At 41.1% G+C, this 12,856-nt stretch overlaps 1 protein-coding gene across 1 annotated transcript in view; it reads left to right on the plus strand.

The window, feature by feature from the left end:
- Positions 1-233: 233 nt before the first annotated feature.
- mtx2 (metaxin 2) overlaps positions 234-12,856 on the plus strand; it is a 75,584-nt gene continuing 62,961 nt past the window's right edge. The window contains exon 1 of the mRNA XM_052016517.1: positions 234-405. Within this exon, the coding sequence (XP_051872477.1) occupies positions 366-405 (40 nt within the window). The 5' untranslated portion in view covers positions 234-365. The remainder of the gene's footprint in view (positions 406-12,856) is intronic.

Genomic DNA, 12,856 nt, shown 5'->3' on the forward strand with positions numbered 1-12,856 from the left:
CTTAGGCCAGAGACTGAGCTACTGGGAGTCGTCCTGTGGACGTCTCTTCATGACTATGGCATTGCATAAATGCAACTTCCTCTTGTTCTGATGAAAGAGCTTCCTGTAGAGTCAGCGAAAGCATCCCACTAACTGAGAGATGGCCAGCGGGCATCACCAGAAACCCGCAGCTGGCAGCGAGCTCCCCCGCACCGCAACCAGCAACCGCCCACCGCGCAGGCGCGATCCTTGCCGACAGGAAGTGGCGCCAGGCTTGCCGGAAGTGGGTTGCGCCGTGGGGTTGACATTGTGTGTGCGGGAGGTGCCACGGCTTCGCTCGGCGGAAAGTTGGGGCAGGGAGGAGGGGAGGGGGGCGGCGTCGCACCATGTCAATAGCAGCGGATGCGTTCGTTTCTCAGATGGCAGGTAATGACTTCCGAGCCGCTTGGAAGTGTAACAGAACGTGGATTCGGGAGAGTCAGAGCGCGGTGGGGGAGTTTGGGCCCGGATCGAGGGCGCAACAGGTGGACGGGGGAGCAGTGCTGCTGCGCCTCCTCTCTCTCTCTCGCGAGAACTGGTGGAAGGTGCTCTGCAGTGCCTTGCAAGACAAGATTGCAAGTTCTTATTGACTTGCAAGATTAGGGTCAGGCTGTCAGTGTCTTAAGTTGGGCAATTTACCGTCTTTGTTTTTTGTAGGGCAGTTGGTTGCATTGAACTTGCTCCTGCCCTGTTCAAAATAAAAACACTTTTATTTGTACCAAAGCTTAGCACCTGCAGATTCTCGAAACAGCAGCAGCAAATATTTCAAGATCTTAACAGTCCAGGCAGCAACAGTGGAGAAACTGTTTCAGTGCAGCTGGGATATGTTGAATATCTTCAGTGTTTTCTCTTTTTAATGTAGCTTTATGTAAAGATCAAAAATCTGCAAATGCTGGAAATCTGAAATAATAACAGAAAATGTTGCGAATAACGGGTCAGACAGCAATGGAGGAAAGAGAATCAATTAACATTTCAGGTAAAAGATCTGTTGTCAGAACAGAGAAAGAGAAAAGAAGGAAGAAATTAATATTCTTGGATATGAAATGTTAACTCTGCTTCTCTTTCCACAGATGCTACCTGACCTGCCGAGTGTTTCCATCATTTTCTGTTTATATTATATGAGGGAAACAAGTTAGTTTTGTGTTCCAGAGAAGGTGGTGAAGGGATAGATAGGACAATGGGTTCTCTGATTGGATGAGGCTGTGGGGATTGGATGTTGAAGTTATCTGGTCAGTAGGACAGTTCAGTTTTCTCTACTTCTGTCAATGAGTGCACAGTGCTTTGTCATCAATCTCCATTAAAAGTAACAATGTTTGAAGATGGCTAAAGTGGCTTTGTTGCATAATTTTAATGTTCAAGGAGCCACTTTATTTCTTTGTAACCTTGCTTGTTAACAATGTTAGCAAACATTGTTCTGGTTTAGACAGAACTAAACAAATTACTGAAAATGATCCCTGTCATGTTGTAGCTTTATGATTTTATTGTTATTAAATAAAGATTAGTTTCCACCAACATGTGATGCAAGCATGACTCTACCCCTCAGATCAGTTACAAATTGATAATTCAAATATTAAGCACTAAATTTCCAAGATTGCTTTATTCATGTCAGTTGTACTTTAATTTTCTCTCCTGATTCTTTTCCCCTTTATTTTGATCTGTAGTCCTTGACGCTTCCCCAATCTCCCACTATCCACTCTGCCCAGACCCCTCGTCATTTTGTACGCTATCATATCTCCTCTCTGCTTTCTGTTCTTCAAAGAAACAGTCTCAGCCTCCCCAATCTGTCTGTACCTGTAGTCCCTCATCCCACGGACTATCATTGTAAATCTTTTCTGGACTGTTCTAATGACTTCACATCCTTTCTATAATGCAGAAACCAGAATTGAACACAATGCTCCAGTTGAAGCTGGACTTGTATTTTAGAAAGGTTCAGCATAACATATTTTATACTCCATGCCTCAAAACTGTGTATTAACCACTTTCCCAACCCATCCTGTCACACTCATGATTTGTTCATACATAGTCTGAGGTCATTCTGGTTCTGTGCCTCTTTAAAAACAATTTCCTTTCTTCTTTATGACCTCTCATTCTTTATCAAAATGCATAATTTCATATCTCCCCACATTGCACTTCATCTGCCACATGTTTGCCCCTTTCACCAGCCTGTGTTTATGTTACTGCATTCCGTCACTATCCTCTTCACAATTCTCATATTGCCAAGTTTTACGTCATCCACAAATTTAGAAATTGTGGCTTGCACTCTCACACCTACAGTATGTCAATAATATAAATCAAGAAAACTGTCCTTAACATCGATCTTTGATGAATGCCGCTGTTCACCATCCTCCAGTCTGAAAAGCAACCATTTACTATGGCCTTCCATTGTCTGTTACTTGGCCAACTTTATATCTATGTTATGAATGTACCTTTTAACTCATGTGCTTCAGTTTTGCTGACAAACTGTTATCTGGCACTTTGTGAAAAGCCTTCTGGAAGTCTACATTCATCACATTGACTGTTTGCCTTCATCAACTCTATTTGTCAGTTCGTCAAATAATTCTATCAATGTGAAACATAATTCTTCCTGAACAAATCTGAGCAGGTTTGCCTTAATCCATGTTGCTCCAGGTGACTATTAATCCTGCCCCAGATTAATGTTTAGAGAAGCTTTCTCACTACCCCAGTTAAATTGACTGGCGTATGGTTACTGGGCTTACCCCTTTTTTTAAAGAAGCGCTTAAGTTTTGCTACTGTCAGTCCTTTGGTACTAACTCTGTATGCAAAGAACATTGGAAGATTATGGTAAAGGCATCCTCCTCCCTGCCCCTTGCAATTTCCTCCCAGACTTACTCATATTCTCAGGATGAATCCCATAGGGTCCTGGTGTCTTGCTTACTTTAAGTTCAGTTATCTTTTCTAATACTAATGTGCTATCAATTTTTAATGTATTCAGTGCCTCTTTCCCATTGAAGACATATGCAAAGTACTCATTTATTACCTTAAAGCTCTCAGCATCTGTGTGCAAGTTTCCATTTTTGTCCCTCATGTGCTCTAAAAGAAACATCACCATTGATATGCAACACGCATAAAATGCCAGTGAACTCAGTAGGTCAGGCAGCATCCATGGAGAGGATAAACAGTTGATGTTTCAGGTCAAAACCCGAAATGTCAATTATTTATTCCCTCCATGGATGCTGCCTGACCTGCTGAGTTACTCCAGCATTTTGTGCTTGTTGCTCCAGATTCCAGCATCTGCAGAATCTCTTGTGTACCACCATTGGAACATTATTCATCTTAATTTGGGAAAATTGTAGGTATCGATATATTGATAAAGTCTTAATATTTGGCCTTAATTAAATTTGGATGTCAATTATTTTGGCATTAGAAGCTAAAGAAGTTGATCTCTCAAATAAATAATATTTTTGACAACTAATGTGCTACTCATATCCCCAGAACACAACCATTATGGCAAAACACCGCCAAGAACTTTTACTTGAGTTGCAGGAAGTGATTTATCTGATCAGGGAACATTTTTTTCCACCCCTGTTACTTGTGGCAAAATATATAGTTGGGTGGTTGAGAGATTTAATGAGATATAAGCTTGTACTTTACACTCGTATGCAAAGTAGCATCCCAAGGACTGGGATAAAATGTATTTGGACTAAAATACCTTTTAATGGGGTTCTTAAAAAAAAACAAAGTGCTGGAAATAATCAGCAAGACAGGCAGCTTCTCTGGAGAGAGAAACAAATATTTCAGATCAGTGGCCCTTTGCCATGAAGGGTCATTGGCCTGCAACATTAACTCCATTTCTCTCTCTGCGGATGTGTTTGGGGTGTTGAGTATTTCCAGCACTTTGCTTTTATTTGAGATTAACAGCATCTGCAGATTTTTTTGACATTTTAATTTTTATTTGGACATCACATACATGGTGCACAAATACTATTCAGAGAAAAGCAGCATGGAAAATTACAGAAGTGTTGACAGATGTATTTAAAGGATGAAATCCTAGGTTCTTCTTTCTAAAAGTACCTAAAATACGCACAAAGCCACCACAGCACGATGTTGTTGGGTGCAGAATGTAGCTAATTAGAATCTATTGGTGCTGCTATTCCTGGCTGGATACGCTCTCGGCTTGTTTGGTGTGTGCTAGAAATGTATGATGAGGTAGATTTTTGATCTTGAATACCCAGGCAACCACATGAATGCCAGATCCATGACATGAACCTGTTATGTCCAATCTCTGTTTTTGAAGTTGCTGCTATATTGCCCACAAGAAGAACAGTAGTGAGACTGTAGATCTCTCTCGAGGGTAAATTTAGTATATTTACCCCAGATAGCTTTATTAACTCAATTGTCTCTTACGTTGAAATGACAAACCAGGTTTTGCTACGTTTTTGCAAATGTTCTTGGTCAACTAGATGAAGCTAAGCAGCTTGTTTGTGAGGTAAACATAAACATTTCAAAACCAGTGCCAATACATTTACCCTGTGGCATATTATGTAAGGTAATGGATAACATGGTAGGTAGGAAAGATGCTGGGAATAAAGTTCAAAGTGGTCATCAGTTTTACCGATGGAAGCATGGTAATGAACCTGACTCCCACATGGAGATGTTGGATTAGAGAATGCCATGAATCAAACAACTCTAGACATGAGTAATGGTTATTGGTAGTTGCCACTTGGCGTAGATGCTGGGTTGCACTTCACATTTGCAACATTGCTAGGGTTATATGGATTGACAACAGTATGTTTTGGAAAGAAAACTGCATCCAATGTTTTTTGCCAACAAATTCATTGTGTTCTAACGGAGGACTTGGTTGCAGTTTTAAGTCATATTTAGTTAGACCTGGGAGTTGCATCCTAAGCCTGACTGAACCAATTAGTTCACTTAAACATGGTAGATTAAAATATGGGTATGAAAAATATAATGGTTTGGGTTTGATTTTATGTGGGGCACTCCTTTCATTGTGGGAAATTGAGGCTCAACTTTGTCAGGATTGATTGCTGTAACTTACTGTACAACCTACCACTTTGGATGTCAGTCCTAACAGTTCTAATTTTTACTTAACACCCATGTGCAGCAAATTTGGAGGTTTAATACATTGAAGGTGCCATATGAATGCAAGTTGTCATTGCATGATTATTCCATGCCATTGTCAAGAAACAATGATTGAGATAATTCAGATTGTCATAGAGTCATACAGCACAGAAACAGGCCCTTCAGCCCAACTGGTCCATGCTAGTCCCATTTGCCAGCATTTGGCCCATAACCTGCTAAACCTTTCCAATCCACGTACCTGTCCAACTGTCTTTTAAAAGTTGTTATTGTACCTGCCCCAACCACTTCCTCTGGCAGCTGATTCCACATAGATATCACTTTTGTGTGGAAACAAAAAGTTGTCCCTCGTGTTCCTCTTAAGTTTAAGGTGAGAGTGGAAAGATTTATGTCCTCTAGTTCTTGATACCCCAACTCTGGGGGAAAAAGACTGAGTGCATTCACCCTATCTATGCCCCTCGTGATTCTATACACCTTCATAAGATTACCTCCCAGTCTTCTACGCTCTAAGGAATAAAGTCCTAGCCTGTCCAACCTCTCCCTATAACTCAAGTCCTAGCAGCATCCTTGTAAATCTTTTCTGCACTCTTTCCAGTTTAGTAACATCTTTCCTTATAGCAGAACGACCAAAACTGAACACAATACTCCGAGTGTGGCCTCACCAGCGTCCTGTACAACAGCACCATGACCTCCCAATTTTTAGACTCAATGCCCTGACTTATGAATGCCAGCGTGCCAGAATCCTTTTTCATCACCCTGTCTACTTGTGACTTCACTTTCAGTGAACCATGTACTTGTACTCCAAGATCCCTCGATTCTTCAACACTCCCCAGCGTCCTGCTATTCACTGTGAAGGTCCTGCCTGGATTTGACTTTCTAAAATGCAACACCTTGCACTTATCTGAATTCAACTCCATTTGCCACTCCTTGCTCATTTACTCAGCTGATCAAGGACCCCTTGTAATTTTTTGATAACCTTCTTCATTGTCCACTATGCCATCTATTTTAGTGTCATCTGCAAACTTACCAACCATGCCTTGTATATTCTTATCCAAATCATTGATAAAGATGACAAACAACTATGGGCCAAGCATCAACCCCTGAGGCACACCAGTAGTCAAGGGCCTCCAGTCTGAGAAACAACCTTCTACCATCAAGCCTATTATGTATCGAATTAGCCAGCTCTCCCTGGATTCCATGTGATCTAACATTCCAGAGCAGCCTACCATGTGGAACCTTATCAAAGGCCTTACTGAAGTCCATATAAACCACCTCTTCTGCCCTGCCCTTGCCAACTTTCTTGTCCATCAATTATCACAGTCATAGTCAAGGTATTAAATGAATTAATCTCAAAGGAGAGCCAGACAAGATACAGTGGCATGCAAAAGTTTGGGCACCCCTGGTCAAAATTTCTGTTACTGTGAATAGCTAAGTGAGTAAAAGATGACCTGATTTCCAAAAGGCATAAAATTAAAGACGACACATTTCTTTAATATTTTAAGCAAGATTACTTTTTTATTTCCATCTTTTACAGTTTCAAAATAACAAAAAAGGAAAAGGCCCCGAAGCAAAAGTTTGGGCACCCTGCATGGTCAGTACTTAGTAGCACCCCCTTTGGCAAGTATCACAGCTTGTAAATGCTTTCTGTAGCCAGCTAAGAGTCTTTAATTTCTTGTTTGAGGGATTTTCGCCCATTCTTCCTTGCAAAAGGCTTCTAGTTCTGTAAGATTCTTGGGCCGTCTTGCATGCACTGCTCTTTTGAGGTCTATCCACAGATTTTCGATGATGTTTAGGTCGGGGAACTGTGAGGGCCATGGCAAAACCTTCAGCTTGTGCCTCTTGAGGTAGTCCATTGTGGATTTTGAGGTGTGTTTAGGACAGTTATCCTGTTGTAGAAGCCATCCTCTTTTCATCTTCAGCTTTTTTACAGACGGTGTGATGTTTGCTTCCAGAATTTGCTGTTATTTAATTGAATTCATTCTTCGCTCTACCAGTGAAATGTTCCCTGTGCCACTGGCTGCAACACAAGCCCAAAGCATGATCGATCCACCCCAGTGCTTAACAGTTGGAGAGGTGTTCTTTTCATGAAATTCTGCACCCTTTTTTCTCCAACCATACCTTTGCAGCCAAAAAGTTCTATTTTAACTTCATCATTCCACAGGACTTGTTACCAAAATGCATCAGGCTTGTTTATATGTTCCTTTGTAAACTTCTGACACTGAATTTTGTGGTGAGGACGCAGGAAAGTTTGGAGAAAAAAGCTGAAGGTTTTGCCATGGCCCTCACAGTTCCCCGACTTAAAAATCATCGAAACTCTGTGGATAGACCTCAAAAGAGCAGTGCGTGCAAGATGGCCCAAGAATCTCACAGAAATAGAAGCCTTTTGCAAGGAAGAATAGGCGAAAATCCCTCAAACAAGAATAGAAAAACTCTTAGCTGGCTACAGAAAGCATTTACAAGCTGTGATACTTGCCAAAGGGGGTGTTACTAAGTACTGACCATACAGGGTGCCCAGACTTTTGCTTCAGGCCCTTTTCCTTTTTTTGTTTTGAAACTGTAAAAGATGGAAATAAAAAAAAGTAATCTTGCTTAAAATATTAAATGTGTTATCTTTAACTTTATGCCTTTTGGAAATCAGGTCATCTTTTACTAGCTTAGCTATTCACAGTAACAGAAATATTGACCAGGGGTGCCCAAACTTTTGCATGCCACTGTATCTAGCATAAACTGCTCTTGAAGACTCAGAAATGCCCTTTGTACATACATGATAGCTTCCAGATTATTCTTGTATATTTATACTGGTGAGTCATGCTGAGCAATGTGCATTCTGAGTCAAATAAATGAAATTGGGTAAGAACAATCAGTCACTTAGCTTTCATGAGATATTATCATAAGAAATGGATTATATCCAACTGGCAAAGTTCCCTAGTATTAGTAGGGTGCTATATATCCTATCACATATCAAACTGCATTTATAGGATGTTCTGACAATGAACCCACAGAGGCATGACTGTGACTTGTGACAGTAACAAGTGTTATTTGTAATCAAACATTGCCCTACAAGGATACAGCATTGTTATATATGTCATTTGGTTTTCGTAATGGGAAGTTCAGGATGTTGTCACATCGAAACAATTGTTTTCTCACTCCTGACGAAATAGAGCCAGAGCTCCATGGATGACCAAAGATTTAGAGTAAAATACTGCATTAAAAGGAGCATATAACCTGTCAATGTTAATACCAGTGAGAACCAGGCCAATTACAGTACATGAAGAGGAGAAGCACAGAAGGAAAAGGGCAAAGAGAGGATATGAGAAAAGAGAGCAGACATAAGAGATTCCAAAAGGTGATGTTCCCTTGTGGTATTGCCCTTGTCTTCTTGGTGAGAGAGGTTGCATGTTCAGAAGGTGCTGCTGGAGTAGCCTGGATGAGTAACTGCAGTGCATGTTGTGGATGGTACCCTCTGCAGCCACTATGCCAGTGGTGGTTGAAATGAATATTCATTGTGGTTGAGTGGTGCCAATCCAGCAAGCTGCTTTGTCTTGGATGGCGTTGAGCATCCTGAGAGTTGTTGGCACGGCAATCATCCAGGTGAGGGGAAGATATTCCGTCATGCCCCGATTTGTGCTTTTGAGGTGGTGGAAAGGCCTTTTGGTATCTGGAGGCGAGTCACTCACTGCAGAATACCCAGCATGTAACATGCTCTTGTAGCCAGGGTATTTATATGCCTGTTCAGTTGAGTTCCTGGTCAATGTTAACTAACCAGTATATTGATGGTGAGGGATTTGGGGAAGGCAATGCCATTGAATGACAAGTGTAAGTTGTTAGATTCTCTCTTGTTGGAGATGGGCATTCCCTGACACTTGTGTGCTGCAAGTTTTACTTGCCACTTAACAGCCCAAGCCTGAATGTTGTTCAGGCTTTGCTGCATGCAGGCATGGATTACTTCATTTGCGAAGGAGTTATGAATGGAATTAACATTGTGCAGTCATCAGCAAACACCCCCACTTCTGACCTTATCCAGGAAGGTCATTGATGAAGCAGCTAAAGATAGTTGAGCCTAGGATACTGCCGTAAGGAACTCTCGCAATGTTCTCAGACTGGAATAACTGACCTTCAGACAATCACAACCATCATTTTTCTTGTGCAGGTTGTGACTCCAACCACTGGAGTGTTTTCCCTTTGTCTTCAGTTTAACCAGTACTCCTTGATGCCACACTTAGTTAACTACCACCTCAATGTCAAGGACAGTTACTCTCAATCCACCTCTGAGCTTCAGCTCTTTGTTCCATGTTTGGACAAAGGCTGTAATAATGTCTGGAGCTGAATGGTCTGGTCAAAACTCAAACTTGGCATGAATTTGTTAGTTATTGGTGAGTTAGTGCTGTTTGATAGCACTGTTGATGATAACTTCCATCACTTTGTGTGTCGATCAGCTGGATTACATTTGTCTTGTTTTTTGCAAAAGGGACGCACCAGGGCAATTTTCCACCTTGTTGGTAGATGCCAGTGTTATAATAGGAACAGCTTGGCTGGAGGCACAGGGTGTCTGGAGCACAGATTTTCAGTATTTTGGCTGGGATATTGTCTGGTCTCGTAATTATTGATGTGTCTGGAAACTGCTGAGAGAACTGGCTATCACATGGAGTGAAGCAAATTTTCTGGAGAACTGACTTCAGTGATGGTAGGGAAGTCAGGAGAAAGTCAAGCTAATCATCTATTGGAACTTCTGATTGAACATGGTTGATGCTTTTGCCTTCTCAGCACTCATATTCTGGGCTCTGCCGTGGTTGAGGATGCGGATGTTCTTGGAGTCTCTTCCTCCTGATTGTTGTTTAATTGTCCACCAGTATTCACAACCAAATGTAGTAGGACTGCAGTGCTTTGATCAGATATATTGGATGTGCTATTGCCTAGCTCTGTCGACTTTTGCTGTTTTTGTTGTTTAGTGCAAAAGTGGTCCTGTATTGCAACTTCACTAGACTGACATTTTACTATTTTTAGGTGTGTCGGGTGCAATTCCCGTCAAACTCTTGTGTTCGTCATTGAAGCAAGGTTGATCCCCTGGCTTGAAAATAATAGCAGAGTGGGAAATATGCTGAATCATGAGGTTATAGATTGTGATTTTCTGTTGGTGGAGTTGTGGGGTTGAGAGGGAAAAACAAATCGGCCACGATTGAATGATGGAGCATACTCATTAGGCCGAATGGTCTAATTCTGCTGCAATGTCTTATGGTCTTATGGATGCTCAGTTTTAGCTTCTAGAACTGTTCTGAGACAATTAGCACAATTTTAATGACCCACAACATGATGGAAGGTGTCCTTGGTGTGAAGGCAATATACGTCTCCACAAGCCCTGTGCACTGGTCTCGTCAACATATACAATGGATAGGTGCACCACAGGTAAATTGGTGAAGGTGAAGACCAATAGGTTCAATCACTGCCTGCTGCAGACCCAGTCTGACAGCCATGATCAATATGGAGGAATCCTGATTCATCATTTGAGGGAGGACGGTAATTTGTAATCAGGGGGAGGTGACTTTGCCTATGTTTGACCTTGTGCTATGAGACTTCATGGGTCTGGAGTTGATGCTAAGGACTCCAATGGCTACTCTCTCCCAATGTGCTGTCACTTCTGTTGGCTGTTCTGTTGTTGGTTCAAGACAAACCCAGAAATTGCGATGGAAGTGTTTGGCACATAGTCATACCCATAAAAAATGATAACTTGTATGACATTGTTGGCCTAATGCTTGATTAGTCTGTGGAACAGCTCTCCCAATTTGGCTCTCCCAGATGTTTATAAGGAAGACTTTGTGAGTCCGGTGCCTAGGACAATGCTGCATGTTCTGTCCAGCTTTATTCCTTCTTTGTATAAAAGTAGCAGTATTGGTACAACTGGATGATTTGCTAGGCCACTTACGAGTATTTACAAGTCAACCACAAGGGGTGAATCTGGAGTTGCATGTGGGGCCAGACTGAGTAAGGATGGCAGATTTAGGATGTGCATAATGTAGGATAGTAGTGAATCATATGGGTTTTAACAATGTTTTGTTAGCTTTTCATGGTCACCATTACTAAGACTAGTTAATGTTTTTCACCCACATTTCAGATTATTAACTGAATTTAAATTCCATAATTGACATGGTGGGATTTGAACTCTTGTCACTGGATAAGAATAATACTGCTTGGTAGCTGTACAAGATTTTAACAAAAAAAGACACAAATTGCAAACAATTTTCTGATTGTGAAGCAGTGTGTCACCTATCCCATTGACACAAGTTGTCAGTGTCTTAGGGAAACTGGGAGCAGATGCAAGCTATTCGGCCCTTTGAGCATGCTCCATCTGTTTGATATAATCATGGCTGACCATCCATACTCAATACCTTATTTCAGCTTTCTCCCCTTGGCCTGGCCACTAGTACCATATTTAACTACTCCTTCAATATATTTAATGATTTGGCTGAACTGCCTTCTGTGGTAGAGAATTCCATGGAAATTTCCCCTTGGCTCCATATCCTTGGGCTGTGACCTGTGATTCTATACTTCCCTACCTGCATCTAATCCTTCCAGACCCATCATGATTTTATAAGTTTCAGTGAGGTCCCCTTTCATTCTTCTAAACTTCAGTAAATACAAGCTCAATTGTCCCAGTCTCTCTCAATATATCTCAATATAATAATCCTGGTGAACCTTCATTGCACTTTCTCCATAACAAGAACATTCTTCCTCGGGTGAGGAATCCAAAACTTACACAATACTCATGGTGTGGTCTCATCAAGGTCTTGTACAATTGCAGTAAGACATCCCTGCTCCTGTATTTGATTCCATTTGCTCTGAAGGACAATATACTATTTGTCTTAACTGCTTGCTGCATCTGCATGCTTACTTTCATTGACTGGTGCAGAAGGACATCTAGATCTTGTTGCACCTCCCCCTTTGCCTAGCTCTCATTGTTCATGTAATAATCTGCCTGTTTTTGCCAAGACCTAAAATATCTAAGACTTTAATCCTAAAACATACCACCTTTGAACTTGGTAATTGAAATGAGCCAGTAGCAGATGTGTTCTCATTTCCTTATTTCCCAGGTTAGTAATTCTTACCAGCTGTCCTGAGTTTTGAAGCTGAGTAAGAAAGACCTCTTCTATTTAAGTTTGTTATTTAAAAAATCTTTGCATGCAGATATAAAATAAGATTTTAAAATATCTTTAATTGTCACAAGAAGAAAGCTCTGCTTCAAAAAAAAAATATGAATTGGACCATGAAAAACTTGAATGACTCAGGCAAGGCAGGAGAGGGATTAAGGAGTTAGATAGTGAGTTTATGTGGACTCAGCTGGGAGAACCTGCAGCATCTAGGGGAAGTGATGAATAATGTAGGAGTCATCCTCAATACCGTAGGTGATGGTAATAATCCCCTATGTAGTCCTGGGACCAGTATTGTATAACCTAAACAATAATTGTCAGAAAAGCACTTGATTCAACAGTAGGGATTGCTACCCACTCAGATTTTGTTGGCACTTGTCAGCCATAAATCTATAGTTTTGCAGGGATTGCTAAGCAGATGTGAAAGGCAGTTTGTTTTTAATTGTCCAGGAATTCCTTGGAGCTGATCTGGCTCCACACGTAAATAAGGTTTTGCTGCTATTGTAATATTCCAACAGTAGAGGGGAAGCTGCTTTAAGAAAATTCCAGTCTTTTGTTATCCTTCATGTACTTTACTATCCCAAGGGTACTAATGCCATTTTACTGCTAGTTGGGCATGAGTGCAAAACGATGTAATG

The sequence above is a fragment of the Pristis pectinata genome, chromosome 1 (genome assembly GCF_009764475.1).
Source record: "Pristis pectinata isolate sPriPec2 chromosome 1, sPriPec2.1.pri, whole genome shotgun sequence".
Classification (NCBI taxonomy): Eukaryota; Metazoa; Chordata; class Chondrichthyes; order Rhinopristiformes; family Pristidae; genus Pristis; species Pristis pectinata.